The 20156-nt window shown below is 47.2% G+C and overlaps 1 protein-coding gene across 2 annotated transcripts in view; it reads left to right on the forward strand.

The window, feature by feature from the left end:
* The first annotated feature begins 394 nt into the window (after positions 1-394).
* Positions 395-20156, forward strand: part of SYTL4 (synaptotagmin like 4) — a 33186-nt gene continuing 13424 nt past the window's right edge. The window contains exons 1-6 of one of the 2 annotated variants that reach the window (XM_081179417.1): positions 395-542; positions 12242-12403; positions 14573-14788; positions 15522-15631; positions 17839-17953; positions 19395-19508. In XM_081179417.1, the coding sequence (XP_081035543.1) occupies positions 12297-12403; positions 14573-14788; positions 15522-15631; positions 17839-17953; positions 19395-19508 (662 nt within the window). In that variant the 5' untranslated portion in view covers positions 395-542; positions 12242-12296. Of the gene's footprint in view, positions 543-849; positions 966-12241; positions 12404-14572; positions 14789-15521; positions 15632-17838; positions 17954-19394; positions 19509-20156 lie in introns of those variants that run through there. The other variant, XM_081179416.1, reaches the window with a different exon arrangement.

A 20156-nucleotide genomic window follows, 5' to 3' on the forward strand; every position in this document is an offset into this window, starting at 1 on the left:
GCACCCATAACAAACTGCAGTTCCCAGGATTCCATAGGAGAAGCTATGGCATGCTTTGTATGCATACATAGCTGTCAACTTTTTTCTTTTCTTGCGAGGAATCCTATTCGGAATAAGGGAATTTCCCTTAAAATAAAGGGAGAAGTTGACAGCTATGTATGCATAGCGCAGATGAGACATAATGGCCAGCTTTATGTCGATGAGCTTCAGAACTTGCTGTTTTTAGGATGCTCTTGAATATGTTTTTAGTACAGTATTGCTGACTTATTTAAACCCCTCCCCCCCGCGCGCGCGCACACACCGCAAACACCCCTTATAGTCCATTCGAAAGTTTGCAGTAGATAAATAGCAACCGATTAAGCCATACTGTGTCGGGAATAAATCCTGATCTCGGCTTTAAAAGGTTGGCAAAAGGGCGTGGTGCCTTTAAAGGAAACGGCTCCTCCCAGGTCAGGGAAAAATTCAAGCTGTTCCTGAAGCAGCTGTGGTTGGTGGTTAACCGCGACGAGAGCCGAGGAATCTGCGGGGCGCGCTGCGTACAGGTACCCCTCTTTTTCCATGCCAATTCCTCTTCCGCCCCCACCCCCTCGCCCCGCCATCGTGGGAGGACTCAGCACTCCACCTTCCTGCCCTGGGCCCCTTTCCAAAGTAGGGCTTTTGCCCCACCACCAGTTTCTGTCCTCGATTTCATCCCCGCCCTAGTTCGCAAGCCTGTTTTGCCTGCTTTTAAAAGGCTAGCGTGGCATTAGTTAACCACCTAGGGGACAGGTGCCGTTCCCCATCCCAAAGTCCTGCTTGGATGGTCTGGCCTGCAAGTCCTCCCTTGGTGTGCAAAGGCTGGCTGGATTTAGAAAGGCACTCTGCATGTGCTTTGGGGCAAGGGTTCCAAGTCAATACTGCTTGGACTTACCTGGAAGTAAGGCACGGGAGTCCTCAGTGGGGTCTGCCCAAAGTTCTCTCGTGAGGTGTGCATCCATTGTTCTTTCGCCCTAATGTTTTCCTGGGCTCGCTCTGGTTTATGAACTGTGTGCTTCCTTTATCAGGTGCATTGTTTAGAAACAGCAGTCTTTGCTATTAAATCCCGGTGTGTTTCTATGTTGGCTTCAGGGATTTAACTCCCCCTCAAACTCGTTGGAATTGTATATGTGAAGGTGTTCATATGGAGAGTCTTCTTGAGCATGTGCAAAGTGTTTTTCCCTTTTATCAATTCATTTACTTGTTAGTTGCATTTATATCCTCCTTTTCCTCCAAGGAGCTTAACGTGGAACACATGGCTCTCCCCTTTTCCATATTATCATCACAACAATCTTGGGGGGTAGACTAAGCAGAGGATTGGTGACCCAGCGAGCTTGGATTTGAACCCTGGGCTTGGCATAGCAGAGTAGTTGCAGCTTGCAGGAGGAAACCTTAAGTCAGATGACATAGCCTCAAGGCAGACTCATGTTCTTGGGCGTAAGGGAGAGAATTTTATGCACATTCAAAGGTGTTGCCTCTTACATTGCAAGATCCAGGGCTGATCAGCTGACATTACAAGTGAAGGGCCTATCCAGTCTGGGTTTCATCTTGCTTTTTTGACAGGTATATTCTGTAGCATAGCAACAAGGCAATCGTATTTATTCATTTTCATTTACTTAACAAGATTTGTATTTCACTTGGCTGTAAGAAAATCTCTAAGTGGTTTTCTTTTTTCTTTCTTTTCTTTTTTTAAAAAACAGTAAGTTAAAAGCATGCAATTTAAATATTTAAAAGAGAATTAAAATTAACTGTAAGCAAAATGAGATTTTAAAATGTGAACACCTACACACGTCTAGATGTGTGTTCTAAGCAGGTGCCGAAAAAACAACAACAAAAGGTGTGTGCCTGGTGTCAATGGGCAGGGAGTTGCAAAGTGTAGGGCTGTCACCCTAAAAAATGTTTTTTTTTCTTTTTAGAATTATGGCATACTGGACTGTCTATACACCATTCTGCTTTATTAGTTTTCCCGCAGTACTTCCCCAAGGTTGTTACATGATTATTGGCATCTGGAAGGGCTCTCTTGAGCTATTGTGCAAGAAAAGCAGACACTCTCCCCACCCCCCCAAAAAACATGCAGGCTCTCCGCAGGAAGTTGCACTGAGTGGAAATGAAGCAGTATGCCATCTCTGAAAACAGAACCGCATATGACAGCCCTGATATAATCGTGAGCATAAATCATTATGAATGCACAGCAAAACGGTGGCTCACTCATAGGCTGGTTAAGATCAGTATGTTTTTGTTAGCTATGTAGGGCAAGAACTGTCTCGTTTCTCTCAAGGGAAACATTACAGGTAGTTGTTTGAGGAATGGCTTCCTCCTTCAGAAGTGGAAGGGTGTGCGTGTGTGAGACCTAACCAGGCATATCAGCTAAGTGGAGCACTTCACATTGTGTGCTCTTTTTCTATGGTGAGCGCTAAAGAGTCCATGACCATGTGTTGATAAAAGTTTTCGAAAATGTCATGTGTTCTTCCACAGGATCCTGTGGAATGGTGTGTTGCTGCTGTTTCATAGGAACCAAATCCTAGGAGCCAAGGTCCCTTCGACTCCCACCTAAAATATCTGAGGGGTCCTGGCGCCCCCAAAGTTGATGAGCTTTGCCATTCAAATAGTGTGAATGTGCCGTATCATGCAATTGACTATGTGGTGTGGGACTTACCTGGGCCTGCCAATATTTTATTCAAGCTGGCACCCCTTGCTGTTTTGTGTTTTAATGATTCTGTGCCAATTCAAATATCCCAAACAGCTTTGGAGGCCAGCTAGGGGTCCTTTAGCCCATGGCATATGAAGGGGGGTGCGGTGGGTGCGGGTCACCCTGGGTGTCATCACTGAGGCGGGTGACAAAATGGCAAAAATATGTGATTTTAAAATAATAATAAAAAATTGGGCTCATGACACTTTTTTTAATTTAAGAAACAACAACAACTTCCTCACCCACCGCACCCCCCTCCTATGCCACTGGTAGCTAGGTGAGGCGTCGGGCACCGGGCGTCGCACTGTGGGACCTGCAGCATGCCTGAGCAACGCATCTCTCCTGAGGCGGAGGCAGCGGGCGGACTGCCTGCAAGCTCTGCGCTGCATTTTCGAGCAGCACGGGGCTTGCGTCTGCCCGCCGCCTCAGCTGCCCTACAGCTGAGGGGAAGGTTGCAGAGAGGCTCCACGCCGCACGCACTGCTCCGGGCACGCTACTGCCTTCGGCTAAGGCACACTCCTGATCTTGAAACATGAAGCAATATGTTTGGTGTGGGCGCACTTGTACACAGGACGGGGGACACCAGGTGGAGTGGAAAATAGGATATTGAGACTCCTATCCTGGCGTCCATAGAGGTATTTGTTTTCCAAATACCAGAGCTGAGTGTTTTTATCAAACATGCTTCCTCTTTGCTGTGGGAAAATGTGGGGCAGCTGAGCAGGAAATTAAGTGTGTTTGTGTTTAAATGCAGGGGAGGGAAGACTTCAAGCTTTGAGGTCTTCCAGCAGGAGCCAAGTGCATAATAGTAGTTAATTCAGTTTCCTTAATTCTACATGTATCTTGGCCAAGGAATTTGTTTTCAGTAGCAGAAATGCGATTCCACCTCTTTCACACAGAAACGCAATGCTGTTTCCACCCATGCTTCCTTCATTTTAACAGTCTGGAATATGCAAGGAAAGCCCTACCTGGAGATGCAAGGGATTGAACCCGGGGCATTCTGCATTCACGGCAGATGTTTTTATTGCAGAAAAGTGGGAACAACAACAACAAAGCTTTGCTTCACCAACTCTTTTAAGGGTCATCCACACTTTGCTTGTCCCAGGCTTTGAGCAGTTTTCTGTTTGCCTTTTCCTGGGAAAACCTGCTCTTTATCACTGAATCGGAGCAAGCATCAATTTCCAGAAACCCTGATTTACGTTTGGTGCAGTTCAACAGTAAAGAGTGTGTTTTCCTGTAGGGAAGTGGCCGGACAAGAAGAAGTGTGGAAGTTCCTTTGTCTCAGCCTATCCTGTCTCACAGCTTGTTGTGAGGATATGACAGGGAGTGGGAAAACTTATGTACACCACCCTGAACCCTTTGCATGAAAGATGGGATATAAATGTAATAAATGAATAAGTTTAGAAATATACTCATGATGCCGCTTTCTGCTTGTAGGTGTGAATTTTTCTCTTTGCATGGCTTATTATGGGGTGCGCTAGGTAATCCGTACTACTCACTGCCTGCCCAAACCATCATTGTACTTTCATCATGTTTGTGGATCTCAAGAGTCTTAGGCCATGTAAAGGTAAAGGTAAAGGTAAAGGGACCCCTCACCATTAGGTCCGGTCGTGGCCGACTCTGAGGTTGCGGCGCTCATCTCGCTTTATTGGCCGAGGGAGCTGGTGTACAGCTCATGTGGCCAGCATGACTAAGCCGCTTCTGGTGAACCAGAGCAGCACATGGAAACGCTGTTTACCTTCCTGCCAGAGCGGTACCTATTTATCTACTTACACTTTGACGTGCTTTCGAACTGCTAGGTGGGCAGAAGCAGGGACCGAGCAACGGGAGCTCACCCCGTCCCGGGGATTCGAACCGCCGACCTTCTGATTGGCAAGTCCTAGGCTCAGTGGTTTAACCCACAGCGCCACCAGCGTCCCTTTTAGGCCATGTACACACCATGTATTTAAAAGCTTGTTGTTTTCCCCAAAGAACCCTGGGAGCTGTACTCAGGTTAGGGTGCTGGGAACTGTAGCTCTGTAAAGTCCTAAAGTCCCCAAGATTGTTAGCGGGAGATACTGTTGTTGGCGTCCTTCTGCCTCAAGAGACAATGGAGTGTGCCTCTGGGGGTGGAGTCAATCTGCTGCATTAGTGGAAGTGGTCTCCCGGGGCGTGAGCTTGGGCAGTCTGTATGGAGGTTCTGGGCTGCCTTGTTGATGTGATCCAAAGGAAAGCAGAGCAATACGTTTGGCATAAGCCTGGCTGCAGGAGGTGACAGAAGGAGGCACACAAGACGTCATCCAACCATCTTGGGGATCTGAGTAGCCTTTTCTTCTCCCAAAGATATCCTTCAAAGCAGCAGAGGTTTAGGACCAGAGTTTTACTTCTCCTAGATGGGCTTCCCAGGTTGATGAGCTCCACCTGCCCCTCACTTCCGTCTACAGCATGTGCAAAAACTGCCTTCTGGACCATTTGACCCACTATTGGCCTCATCTGCCCACTCCGCTAGACCCTGTCTTCACATGCAGAGGAAGCTCCTAACTCGCTGAGGGTTTGAGACCCACTGGCTACCCTCACCTGGTTTAGCCTGTCGAAGCCATTTTCTTGGGGTGTGGCCATTGTTGCAGGCTGGCTCTTTATAGGAGCCACAGGTGAGAGCTAGTGCAGGGTGGGGACCAAAGGTGGACAAATCACTCCAGAAGGAACACAACGTGTCCCCCACCAGAGTAACTACCCCTCCCCTAAGACACCATGTGGAAGATAATGTGCTTTAAATATATGGTGTGTATGCAGCCACCGTGGAGAAAAAACCCAGTAGATCCACAAGCCTGAAGTCTCTGCCCCCACCCCATGCCATGTCTCCAATATGAAAGGGCTCAGTGGCAGAACATCTGTTTTGCATGCAGAAGGTCCCAGGGTAAATCCCCAGTGTCTCAGAGTAGGGTTGAGAACATCTCCTCCCTGAAACCCTGGAGAGCGTCTGCCAGTCAGTGCAGACAATACTGAGCTAGATAGAGGGACCAATACTCCGACTCAGTGTAAGGCAGCTTGCTATGTTTTGTTATCACATGCACTGGGCTTTTCACCATTTTCACTATTTTTCACTATTAATATTTCACTGTTAATTTTGTTATTTGATTATTATTTTTTGTAGCCTTGTTTTTACTCCCCAACCCTTCCCTCACTGCTTTTGGTTTTTGATGGTGCCCCACTTTCCACACCACGTCACCTCAGAGTACTACTGTCAAAACATAGAGCTGAAATGAAAGTTTGAGATTGGCCAGAATTGTCCAGTTTTGCTGTCCCGGTTTCAAATTTAAAACCTTGAACTCTCAATGTCAAACTCTGCATTTTGAACATGAAATTTTACTTCAGCATTCCAGTGCTTTATTCTGTCAGGGTAGGCTTCTCTGAGTCAGGTGGGCCAACTGTCTGACTTTGGTATAGGGCAGTTTCTTGTGTTCCTACAGCACTTCACCAGCTTCCCCTTCACCAGAAAGGCTGAATACATGGTGGAGGCTTAAAAACTGTAGGGAAGGTAACTGACCCTGCCAGCCCCCTCAGCTGGTTCAGCCTCATTCTTCAGCTTCTTGGTGACATAGGACTGTGGAGGATGGGGCCCTGATCCATTCTTTTCATATCTCTCCCAGACTGCTCAGACTGCTCCGCTGCCTTGTCTCTTTTCACTCTCTCACAACAGTGTAGTCCCATGGCCACAATCCTCTCCTCAGACCTTTGGGGTCTCTCTTCTGAGGCCTGCTCTGTTAATGATGGGTGGCTTGCATGGGCGTAGCCAGGATTTTTGTTGGGTGTGGGCAGGCCTTTTGTTGGGAGGGCAGGGTCAGAGCCTGCTAGCTATGTCTTTTTATTGATTTGGGGCGGGGCAGCTGCCCCTCCCTGCCCCCCCCCGCTACACCCATGGTGACTTGGCATTGATTAAGTTGGCACCAGGACAGATACCATAAAACTCAGTACTGTAGATGGGTTTTTGTTTTTGCACGAATGTTAGTGCATTAACTGCTAGATAATTTTTTTAAAAATAAAAAGTAGCATGTTTTTGAGACTTTTGTGAGGATTTCTTTGTTTTGGAGGGCAAAAATAATCAAAATCATAACGGAGTCCCCATCCCTCTGAAGCCCAAATACCGTATTTTTCGCCCCATAGGACGCACCGGCCCATAGGACACACCTACTTTTGGGGGGGGGAATAAAGAAAAAAAAATTATTTTCCCCCCAGGTGCGGGGCTGGGGCGGGGGAAACCCAAGCTTCCCCTGACCCCAGCCCCCAGAACAGACTGCTATCCGCAAGCCGTGGGAGAGCTGTGCGAAGCCGGAAGCCTGGGGCGTGCTGAGCTCAGCGCGCCCCAAGCTTCTGGGTGCAGGCAAGCTCTCCACTAGCCGTGGGAGAGCTGCGCAACTTCGCGCAGCTCTCCCACGGCTAGCGGAGAGCTTCCTGAAGCCTGGAGAGCGAGAGGGGTCGGTGTGCACCGACCCCCTCGCTCTCCAGGCTTCAGCAAAAGCCTGCATTCGCCCCATAGGACGCACACACATTTCCCCTTCATTTTTGGAGGGGAAAAGTGCGTCCTATAGGGCAAAAAATACGGTATTTTTGTGGCATCTATTGATTTCACTGTCTTTGCTCAGAATGATTCCCCCTGGCCCCTATCTTGACTTTTAATACAAAGCCCAGGTATCAAAATGGGAGAGATCTTAGGCTCTTTTCTTCTCTCTTTCTCCTCCCCCCTCCGCTGTGCCAACATTCAGATATTGTCTGCCTGGAATAAGATCCTATGTTTTTCGCCATAACCTTTATGCCAATTGGATCCCCACTCTATCTAATCTTTTTAGCAAATATTGCAGCTGGTCCCACTATACTTGAATCGTCTTTGAGAAGCATTGTTCTGTCTTGTCTCTTTCTTTCTTTCTGTCTGTCTTTCATTATAAGTACTACTAATAAAGAACCCCCTTCATGGATCACTGCCTTGCCGTGGCGAATGGGCTTGAATAACTCAGAGAAGCTATGAACTATGCCGAGCAGGGCACCCAAGATGAACAGGTCATAGTGGAGAGTTTTGACCAAACGTGATCCACCTGGAGGAGGAACTGGCAAGCCACTCCAGTATCCCTGCCAAGAAAACTCCATGGACAAAGACAACAGGCATATAAAAGTTATGACGCTGGAAGATGAGCCCCTCAGGTCGGAAGGCGTCCAACATGCTACTGGGGAAGAGCGGAGGACAAGTATAAGTAGATCCAGAGCTGATGAAGCGGCTGGGCCAAAGCTGAAAGGACGCTCAGTTGCGGATATGCCTGGAAGCGAAAGGAAAGTCCAATGCTGTAAAGAAAAATATTGCATAGGAACCTGGAATGTAAGAACCATGAACCTGGGTAAGTTGGATGTGGTCAAAAATGAGATGGCAAGAATAAATATTGACATCCTGGGCATCAGTGAACTAAAATGGACAGGAATGGGCGAATTCAGTTCGGATGACTATCATATCTACTACTGTGGGCAAGAAACCCATAAAAGAAATGGAGTGGCCCTCATAGTCAACAAAAGAGTGGCGAAAGCTGTACTGGGATGCAATCTCAAAAATGATAGAATGATCTCGATACGAATCCAAGGCAGACCTTTTAACATCACAGTAATCAAGTTTATGCACCAACTACTGGTGCTGAAGAAACTGAAATTGACCAATTTTATGAAGACTTACAAGACCTTATAGAAGTGACACCAAAGAAGGATGTTCTTCTCATTATAGGGGACTGGAATGCTAAAGTAGGGAATCAAGAGATAAAAGGAACAACTGGCAAGTTTGGCCTTGGAGATCAAAACGAAGCAGGGCAAAGGCTAATAGAGTTCTGTCAAGAGAACAAGCTGGTCATCACAAACTCTCTTTTCCAACAACACAGGAGACGACTCTACACATGGACATCACCAGATGGGCAGCACCGAAATCAGATTGATTATATTCTCTGCAGCCAAAGATGGAGAAGCTCTATACAGTCAGCAAAAACAAGACCTGGAGCTGACTGTGGCTCAGATCATCAGCTTCTTATAGCAAAATTCAAACTTAAACTGAAGAAAGTAGGAAAAACCACTTTGTAAGATACAATCTAAACCAAATCCCTTATGAATACACAGTGGAAGTGAGGAACAGGTTTAAGGATTTAGATTTGGTGGACAGAGTGCCTGAAGAACTATGGGTGGAGGCTCACAACATTATACAGGAGGCAGCAACGAAAACAATCCCAATGAAAAGGAAATGCAAGAAAGCAAAGTGGCTGTCCAATGAGGCCTTACAAATAGCAGGGGAGAGCAGGCAAGCAAAATGTGAGGGAGATAGTGAAAGATACAGGAAATTGAATGCAGATTTCCAAAAAATAGCAAGGAGAGACAAGAAGGCCTTCTTAAATGAGCAATGCAAAGAAATAGAGAAAAACAACAGAATGGGAAGAACAAGAGATCTGTTCAGGAAAATTAGAGATATGAAAGGAAAATTTCAAAGATTACCATAATAAAGGACAGAAGTGGTAAGGACCTAACAGAAGCAGAAGACATCAAGAATAGGTGGCAAGAATACACAGAGGAACTATACCAGAAAGAAATGGATGGCTCGTACACCCCAGGTAGTGTGGTTGCTGACCTTGAGCCAGACATCCTGGAGAGTGAAGTCAAATGGGCCTTAGAAAGCACTGCAAATAACAAGGCCAGTAGAAGTGATGGTATTCCAGCTGAACTATTTAAAATTTTAAAAGATGATGCTGTTAAGGTGCTACACTCAATATGCCAGCAAGTTTGGAAAACTCAGCAGTGGCCAGAGGATTGGAGAAGATCAGTCTACATCCCAATCCCAAAGAAGGGCAGTGCCAAAGAATGCTCCAACTACCGCACAATTGCACTCATTTCACACGCTAGCAAGGTTATGCTTAAAATTCTTCAAGGAAGGCTCAAGCAGTATGTGGACCGAGAACTCCCAGAAGTGCAAGCTGGATTTCGAAGGGGCAGAGGAACCAGAGACCAAATTGCAAACATGCGCTGGATTATGGAGAAAGCTAGAGTTCCAGAAAGACATCTACTTCTGTTTCATTGACTATGTGTCAACCACAGCAAACTATGGCAAGTTCTTAAAGAAATGGGAGTGCCTGATCACCTCATCTGTCTCCTGAGAAATCTCTATGTGGGACAAGAAGCTACAGTAAGAACTGGATATGGAACAACTGATTGGTTCAAAATTGGGAAAGGAGTACGACAAGGCTGTATATTGTCTCCCTGCTTATCTAACTTATATGCAGAATTCATCATGCAAAAGGCTGGGCTGGATGAATCCCTAGCCGGAATTAAGATTGCCGGAAGAAATATCAACAACCTCAGATATGCAGATGACACAACCTTGATGGCAGAAAGTGAGGAGGAATTAAAGAACCTTTTACTGAGGGTGAAAGAGGAGAGCGCAAAATATGGTCTGAAGCTCTACATCAAAAAAATGAAGATCATTGCCACGGGTTCCATCACCTCCTGGCAAATAGAAGGGGAAGAAATGGAGGCAGTGAGAGATTTTACTTTCTTGGGCTCCATTATCACTGCAGATGGTGACAGCAGCCACGAAATTAAAAGACGCCTGCTCCTTGGGAGAAAGGCGATGGCAAACCTAGACAGCGTCTTAAAAAGCAGAGACAACACCTTGCCAACAAAGGTCCGTATAGTAAAAGCTACGGTTTTCCCAGTAGTGATGTATGGAAGTGAAAGCTGGACCATAAAGAAGGCTGATCGCCGAAGAATTGATGCTTTTGAATTATGGTGCTGGAGGAGACTCTTGAGAGTCCCATGGACTGCAAGAAGATCAAACCTATCCATTCTGAAGGAAATCAGCCCTGAGTGCTCACTGGAAGGACAGATTGTGAAGCTGAGGCTCCAATACTTTGGCTACCTCATGAGAAGAGAAGACTCCCTGGAAAAGACCCTGATGTTGGGAAAGATGGAGGGCACAAGGAGAAGAGGACGACAGAGGACGAGATGGTTGGACAGTGTTCTTGAAGCTACCAGCATGAGTTTGACCAAACTGTGGGAGGCAGTGGAAGACAGGAGTGCCTGGCGTGCTCTGGTCCATGGGGTCACGAAGAGTCGGACACGACTAAACGACTAAACAACAACAACAACAATAAAGAACTGAGTTATGGCAGATATATAGCTAAAGCAGAGCTACTGAGAGACAAGAGAGAAGAAACTCAAACATCTGCAGAAATAGAAAAGAAGTGAATTGAAGGGAACTTAAGGGAGCAGCTTCTCTAGAAACAGCCAAATGAAGACTGAGCATGCTCATAATATGGAATGTCTATTCGCTGGGGATAGGATGGAGTACCCTAGGACAGTGTTTCCCAACCACTGTTCCGCGGCACACTAGTGTGCCGCGAGATGTTGCCTGGTGTGCCGCGAGATGTTGCCTGGAGGGAGGCGGGCGAGTCGGGCGGCGAGAGGCGGGGCGGCGAGGAGAGGCCGCCCAGCGCGGGGCTCTCGCCGTCTGCCTGCCTGGCTGCCTGCGAGCTCGGCGGGCAGCGCCTCCGTCCGCAGCGCCCGCCTCGCGGCTCTCATTCCCTGCCCCTGCCAAAGCTCACCCAGCCAAACCGCGCTCTCCTTCCTGCCTCGCTTTGCTGCCTCCTCCCCCCCCCACCCCTAAAGCTTGGAGGTTCCCCGGCAAGGGGGAGGGGAAAAAATTGAAACTTACACTTTCGTGCGTCTCTCCCGGCGTGACGCTGCGCGCTGACGTCACGGGGCTGTAATGGTGGTGTGCCTCGAGATTTTTTTCATCAAACAAGTGTGCCTTTGCCCGAAAAAGGTTGGGAAACACTGCCCTAGGAAAAGGCACAATTGGCTAGAACACCAGTGCTGCAGACTTTGGGTGCGTGTTCCACTTGTTTCTGCCAGTCTTCAGCTTTTTCAGTGGTTCCATTGATGAAGTATACATGCATATGCACTTACATCAGTCCCAGCCAACATGGCCAATGATCAAGAACAATGGGAGTTGTAGTCCTACAACCTCTAGCCCATATGATGTAGCTTACAATTGTTATTTACAGAGCCTCTGCAGTATAGTGGATATGAGTCAGAGCTGCAAGTTGGGGAGTTCCCAATTTTAAATCTAATTTCTCAGGAAGACTTAGGCAAGCCTCATTCTCTCTTGACCCTGGTTTCCGCACTGCGCCAACCTGCAGTAGAATGCTTGGACCTTTTGTAGGCAACTAAATTTGCAGCAAAACAATCCAAAAACGCATGTTTTGAAACCAGGCTTACTTTAGCTAATATAGTAGGTCAGTTGCCTTCGGAGTTTTTGGTTTGCATTGGCTCATGTCAGCAGGTTACATCAGAAATGCAGAGCCCGTGGCTCTCCAAATGTTGGGACTCTGAATCCCATCATCCATTAGCTTTGGCTGCGCTGGCTGGGGCTGATGGTAGTTGGAGTCCTGCAACATCTTCTGGAGGGCCACAGCTTCCTTATCCCCGAGTTAAATGAACCTGTAGTATTCTTGCTCAGCTATGCTAAACTCTTAATCTTCCTTCTAGCTCTGAGAACTCTGCAGCCAGGGACCGGGAGCTGCCTTCCAGCCTGGGGATAACGATGGAGGCTGTTGACTTGTCCTTCCTTTCGGAGGCTGAGAGGGATCTGATCCTCCAGGTCCTGCAACGAGATGAAGCACTGCGGAAAGCAGAAGAGAGGAGAATCAGGTGAGAACCCAAATGGCTCAGGGGTCAAGAGGGAGGCAAGAATACCTCTACCCTTGCTTTGGAGAACTGAGCTGGTGTAGGAATATAGCCCAAACCTTTGCTGCTTGCTTAAGATGACAAAAACAAGGGTGTTGCAAGTTCCTATTGGTCTGCTTCAGCTTCACGAGTTGTGCATTGTACAGGCCTGCCCTGGAGAAGTCTGGGTGATTCAGAGTAGTTTTCCCATCATAGGGATCTGCCTCATACTGCATCAGACCATTTGTCAGTCTAGACTATTTATTGTCTTGGAAGCTTTATTCTGTTTGCAACCTTTGGGATCCAAAGCACTGTTTGGGGTTTTTGTGGGGGACGGGGAGGTACTGTCCATGTGTCTGAGATTGCCCATCTCATCATCTCCCTGCTCATTGCTAAACTCTGTAAAATTGCCCAGTTTTTATCTTTTCTTCCTCAGTGGTTGCTCTTATATTCTGCTTTGAGGCTCTGCCGCCTCTGTCTCTGCACTTATATGGGCTAAGCTAGAGCACCAGTGAGAAATATTTTGCTTTATTCATCTCTGTGTAATATTTTTTACCTACCCTTCACCAAAAGGGCCTACAATGGAAAGTAAGATTATAAAAAACAAATTGCAATTATGAAAGATATAAAACAATTCCAAATGGAACGGAACAGTTTATTAGCATAACTCTTTCTCTCTCTGATATACCAGTTAATTACATTAGACTTGGAGCTTGTGGTGTTTATTACACAAGGGACGTTATCCCTTATTTTATTTCTTTTATTCATTGCTTATTACAAAAGAAAGAGTCTCAAAGCAGCTTAAAACAAATTAAAAATGCAGCAAGTAACCTAAGCAAAATAACTACATTATTTATTATTGCATTTATATCTTTTTCTCTAAGGAGCACAGTGCTTGCCCCGTACACCATTTTATTATCACAGCAGCCCTGTGAGGTTGGTAGATCTGGGTTTGGGCAGAGGTTTTCCCAGGCCTCCTGCTACTTAACTGAAGGGGCCAGGCTAAGTCCTTCTGCATGCAGGTCAGCTTCTGTGCTGTTGAGCTGTGGCCCTTTCCGGTCCGCAGAGGTACAGGCCATGTTCCTTAGCTTCTCACTCTTAGCTCCGTGTAATACTCCTGAGATATATATATACCTAGCCTTTTTCCCTGAGAGGCATTCAAGGTGGTTTACAGATAAAAATAAGAACAGCTTAAAACATTATGAGGGAGAAACGGTAATTAAAAAACAATGAAACATTGATATAATTAAAACTGTGCAAATAATTACAAGTGCCCCCCCTTACATGGGGGTTACGTTCCAGGCCCCCCATGCGCATAAGGGAAAATTGTGTAGGTGGGGCGCACCTTCTAAAAAGCCTCTAAATGCCCGGGTTTTCCTGCTCTCCAGATCTCTCTCCCCACACAAATCTCCCTTCAACTAAAGTTGAAGCTCTAGGACTGGCTGGAGGCTGTGCAGAGAAGCAGCTCCTCCTCCTGAACCAATGCGCACATCAGCTGTTAGGCAGGGAGGCTGAGCAGAGTAAACAAAGCCTCACTGCGCCTCCAGTCTCTTTGGGGCTTCCTCCGCCCTCACTGACGTCCTCTTTGGGGAGAGTCTCCTCACGAGCCACGAGGACTCTCCAGCTCTCTCCTGCCATTGCCTGGTATGATTCTATTTCTGCATTCACCTCCCAGCGCTGCGCATATGGGCGGTTGCGCACAAGTCGATTGTGTGTGTGTGGGGGGGGATGCCTATACAATAAAAACAGCAGGGCATCATTAGAAGCAACCAATTCGCCAAAGCCTGTTGGGACAAGGAGGTCTTCACCTCCTGGCGGAAGGACAGCAAGGAGGGAGCCAGTTCGGCTTCTCCAGGGAGGGAGTTGCACAGTCTGGGATCAGCCACTGAGAAGGCCCTCTGCTGCGTCCGCGTCAAGTGAGGGTGGCGGGACCGAGAGAAGGGCCTCTCGGAACCTGATCAGGTTCAACTGAGGGCATACTCTCTTTCAGATAGCTTAGACCTAAGAGTACCATCTTCACGGATGCAAGCCTTAGCAGGGCGAACCAGCACCTGGATTTCTAGAGCGGATGCTGTGAGATGTATGGGAACTTAGGCTCCCTTCCTTTGTATGTGGTAGACTTTAGTCATTCCCGCTTTGTGCTCCTTGCAACAGGCGCCTGAAGAATGAGCTACTGGAGATCCGCAGAAAGGGAGCCAAGAGGGGAAGCCAGCGCTACAGCGAGAGGACGTGTGCCCGCTGTCAGCAGAGCCTGGGGCGGATCAGCCCCAAAGCCAATACTTGCCGTGGCTGCAACCATCTGGTGTGCCGGGACTGCCGCTCCTATAGTGCCAACAGTTCCTGGCGCTGCAAAGTCTGCACCAAGGAGGCGTAAGTTTGGCAGCTTGAGTTTGCCAGTGCTACTTCCTGTCCTTGTGCTTCCTCTTCCTTGTCTCTTCCAGCTGCGGCTGTTTATTGTCTCTGAACCCACATGTTTGAACCCAGTTTTTGATGTACAGCTTAGAACCAGCTTTTTATTTAAAGGAAAACATGCAAGATTCTAGCCCTCAACATTTACGCACAACTTGTTTTGTCTAAAGGCTTTAGGATTCAGGAGTTTTAACTGTCCTGCTCAATAATTTAAACCTCTCTGCATTCTTTTTATTTTCCTTTGTAGAAAAGCACGGCGAATACAAGCCATGAGACTGGTACAAGATTTATTGAGCCAAGAATGTTGCTGTGGAATTATCTGGGCAGTGGGAGGGCTCCATGCTAACACACCCTTGATAACTACCTACAGGGGAGCTTTGCTGTTCCTGCTTCAAAGCTGTGTCTACAAAATCCCAAAGTCAGCAACAAAACATCTATAGGTTTCCATAAAGTTTTTCCCCCATACATTAATGAGGGCTAGAAACTTGGGGTGTTTATTTTAATGAAACAACAACTCAGGAAGCCAAATTCTATTATACATAGTTGTGTAATCATCCATGCTTCAGAAAAACCGAGTGATGGTAAAAACTGAGCTGAACATAAGTGATTAAATTGTTACAAATGGTCTTTTGCAGCACTCTTCTCTCTCTCTCTCTCTCTCTCTCTCTCTCTCTCTCTCTCTCTCTCTCTGCAGGGAGCTGAAGAAATCTACTGGTGACTGGTTCTATGACCAAAGAGTAAATCGATTTGCTAGCAGGCTGGGCAGCGACATCATTCGAATGTCTCTTCGGCGCAAACCACAGGGTAGGATTTCTTGACAGTTCTTGGTCTGAAGAGGAGCAAAGAGTCCGTAGCTGCTGGTTCTTATCCAGGATTTTTGTTTGTATTTTCCAATTAAACAGAATCAAAAGTTGCCCCAAATAACTTATTAGCTGACAATTCATGTCCTGGTCAGCAAACTCTTTACATTCTCCACACTCTCCCCGCCCTTTTAGAAATCTAGCTTGGCTTGCTTACTTGAGCTATCTGTATCTTCTCAATATCCTGTGTATTTTCATTTTTCAGCCATGGTGATGGCATGGGCTGCTGAGAAGGAAGGGAGGCAAGCAAGCAAGCAAAGCAGCTTTACCAACCCCTCTTTCTTCCTCCTTGCTGCCACCAAATGGATGTCTATTTTTTTCCTGACTTCCTCCATTAAATATTTTGGACATGAATTGGCCCAACCTACTCCTGATACAGTGGTACCCCAGGTTACGAACTTAATTCATTTTGGAGGGCCATTCTTAACCCAAAACCATTCTTAACCTGAGGCGCGCTTTCGCTAATGGGGCCTCCCGCTCCCGCTGTGCCGCCGGCACGTGATTTCCATTCTCATCCTGGGGCAAAGTTCGTAACCCGAGGTACTACTTCAGGTTAGCAGAGTTTGTAACCCGAAGCGTTTGTAACCTGAGGTAGCACTGTACTGGGTAAAGTGGCACAGCCCTTGGTGTGGGGTAAATGACAAGGCCTTGGACCAGGTTTTTCTGGAACAAATTATTCTTTGCTTACAGTTTTAGGAAGACACCAAGTTAAACATCATTTGAGGAAATGATTTTAGGGAAAAAAAGTTTGAAAAGCTGGCAAATAAGCAGAGAGAAACTCTGTCAGCTACTGTATTGTATTCTTTTGTTCAGCTACTGTGTTTTATTCTGTATTTATCCATTTACATTGCTCAGTCAGCTTCTGGGTCCCTCAGAATCCCCCCCTCCTCCTCCTGGCTCCTCTCTGCTCTAATGGTCTCTTAACACTATTCAACTTTCTATAACACTGGTTCCGCAATAACTGCATTAACCAGTTTTCTAGATTATAGACAGTAGCCTTGTTTGCACATAACATTATGGCAAGTGTGCTGCTGAGCAGTCAGAAATCTGTGGTCGTTTTGCTCCTTCCCTGTTTGTATTGCTGCTGCACCACTGGAAGCTAAGCCATGGTTTGGCACACCTGAACCTGTGCTTATGGTTTGTCTCCCCCAAACAAATTGTGACCACAAGCTCACCCCCCAAAAAAATGCTGGGCACAGTTTGTGGTCTGTCTGGAACGAGACAAACCATAAGCCTGAGTACAGATGTAATGCTAAGCCAAACCATGGCTTAATTCCTGCTAGTGTGGCAGCAGCAGGAACAGGGAGGAGCAAAGCAGCTGCAATTCCCCCCACCCCAATGCATCAACTTGTTTGCTTGTTCATTCACTCCTAAGTCATGGTTTGCTTTGGTGTTAACAGTTAATGAGGCCAAAAGATATATTTGAAAAAAATCACTCCCCCACTCAAAGATTCCAGCTTTTAGGAAGTTTCCATTTCCTCCTAATTGCCAAGTTCCTAGATGGGAGTGGTGTTTTTGACAATATATGGAGGGCTACAGTTTGGCTAGCTCTGCACTATATATAGCCACTGAGTGAACTGGGTTTGACGCGGGTGGCTCTGTGGTCTAAACCACTGAGCCTAGGGCTTGCTGATCGAAAGATCTGTGGTTCGAATCCCCGCAACGGGGTGAGCTCCCATTGCTTGGTCCCAGCTCCTGCCAACCTAGCAGTTCGAAAACACACTAAAAAGTGCAAGTAGATAAATAGGTGGGAATTCAGTGGGAAGGTAAATGATGTTTCTGTGCGCTGCTCTGGTTTCACCAGAAGCGGCTTAGTCATGCTGGCCACATGACCTGGAAAAACTGTCTGCGGACAAACGCCTGCTCCCTTTGCCTCTAAAGCGAGATGAGCACCGCAACCCCAGAGTCGTTTGCGACTGGACTTAACTGTCAGGGGTCCTTTACCTTTACCGTTACCTTTATATAAATGTTAACTATTGAATGAACCTACCTCTCAAGGTTGTTAGCTGGGTGGAGGATGCATCCTGTGTACAACCTTGAGCTCCTTGTGGGGGAAAGGTGAGGTGGAAATGTCGTGAATAAATGGGGACTGCTCCCGGTATGTGTGCATTGACCCTAAAAGGTTTGTTATTTTTATCCCTTCTCTTTTAGCTAACAAAAGGGAGACAGCAGGGCAAGCTCTTCTGCAGAAGGCCCAGCTCACCGATACCAAAGGTTCCTCCAAGGCAGCACCAAAGAGTCCCCAGCAGCAACACAAGGATCCCAGGTGACTCTCTCTCTCTCCCACCCACCACTTCTTGCTCCGCCATGCTGGGGCTGTTGCAGCAACGGGACTCTGTTTCATCCCTCTCACTAGCGGCAGTGAATATCAAAGCACATTAAGGGAAAATATCCGCATACTTACATACCTTCAAGTATGCAGGAAGTGTATATGCCAGAGGTTTTCAACCTTTTTGAGTCCACAGCTCCCTTGACCAACTACATTCTTTCTGCAGCACCCCTGCGGGGCTCAGGAGCCCCGTTATATCTTGCCTGCAGAGCTGGCATCCCTTCACCACTTTTTGAACACCCTCCCTTGTTGAGTGTTCGCTCAGCCTCCTCTCTTCTCCCCTCTCCTTGGGAGTCCTCTGAGCAGCCACTTCTGCAACCCATGGTCTCTGAGTTGCCCAGCCCACTCCCAAAGAGAGGTGCTTCCTCACACTGCCCCACAGGGGCTTGGGTAGCAGCTCCTGGCCAGCCCCAGAGGCACCATTCGCCTGGGGAGTTTGTAGCCAGGGCTGCTGCAACAAACAGCCAATCAAGCCTTTGGGAGGCAGAGATGCGGGAGGGCATCAAAGGAAGGGAAGGAAGGAAAGAGGGACAGAGGCCAGTGTTGCTACAGCACATTGGTTGAAAAGCACTGGCCTATGCATTTAGGGACGCGGGTGGCACTGTGGGTTAAACCACAGAGCCTAGGGCTTGCCGATTAGAAGGTCGGTGGTTCGAATCTCCGTGACGGTGTGAGCTCCCTTTGCTTGGTCCCTGCTCCTGCCAACCTAGCAGTTCGAAAGCACATCAAAGTGCAAGTAGATTAATAGGTACCGCTCCAGCGGGAAGGTAAATGGCATTTCTGTGCACTGCTCTGGTTCACCAGAAGCGGCTTAGTCATGCTGGCCACATAACCTGGAAGCTGTACGCCAGCTCCCTCAGCCAATAAAGCAAGATGAGCACCGCAACCCCAGAGTCAGCCATGACTGGACCTAATGGTCAGGGGTCCCTTTACCTTTACCTATGCATTTTGCATTTGCATGCAGGCAGTTTTCAGGATGCAATTGCATTTTAAGACCAGAGGTTTAGAATAGCTGTAAGAAGGCAAGGTCTGCCGTCCAGCTGTGCATTGATGAAATATGCCGCACATTTCATGGAAAATAGCCTTGTGTATGATGAGTGTGTTGTATGTCTCCTCCTCCCCCACCTATTACCGGAACAGAGACCCCCAACAGCTTTTCTACTGAGATAATAGAGTTCTTCTTGCGCAATGTTCTCCACATCTGGTGTAGACAGTGATGAGCTGGGTACATCAATGATTTGACTTTGTATGAGACAGCTTCCTATGTCTTTGTGTTCTCTGCTGCCTGATCCTTTGAACTAGAGATGCCAGGGATTGAACTTGGGCTCTTCCACCAAGCCCCTTATTGCCGTTCACCTGTCTAGACTGTTTCTTCCAGCTTGACCCCTGATCACTTGGAGCTCCGAGATGCAAGGAGTGACACAGAATCCACTGAGAACATGAGTCTGGATGGCTTCCGCACTGTCTCTTCTCCTACAGCTCCTGGCCCCAGGTTTGAAAAGACCAGTTCCGATTCCTATAAGGTGTATATCCCAATCTGTAGGGGAATCTGTGGCTCTCCTAGAGTTGCTGAACCATAACCCTAATAATTTCTGACCATTGACCGTGCTGGCTGGAGCTGATGGGAGCTGGAAGTCCAACAACAATGCTCTCTAAAACTAGTTATTTTCTCCAGCCAGTTGATTCTTACTAATATCCAAAAACACCACTTTTCAGAATGAGCAATCATTTTTATGCCAGCGGTCTGTGACATGATGCAATTCACTTGTTTTCTGTAGTGCCTTTTGAATGTTTGAAAAGAACCATAGGGTGATGGAATCCAGAGGTACCATAGGACAATTCCTGCGCTGCTTGAGCAGTGCTTTCCACCACAGTTAATTTCTTTATTTGCTGAGATGGAGGGTGCACACAGACTGCCATTTATGTGCCCTTCAGCTTTTTCTCACCTGGTTTGCTTGTAGCAAGCTAAACATAGAGAGATCCATATCAACTTCATGTAAATCTCCTCTGCGATACGACTTGCTATGATAACCTATGAATGTCACTTCTATTTAGTGAACTAGTGGATGGCCTAGATAATGGAGGTTGCATTTTCCCCCTATCTGGTTGGATAGCCACCTGCCATGTTCTAGTTGAGATT

Source organism: Podarcis bocagei (assembly GCF_964188305.1).
Source record: "Podarcis bocagei genome assembly, chromosome: Z".
Taxonomy (NCBI): Eukaryota; Metazoa; Chordata; class Lepidosauria; order Squamata; family Lacertidae; genus Podarcis; species Podarcis bocagei.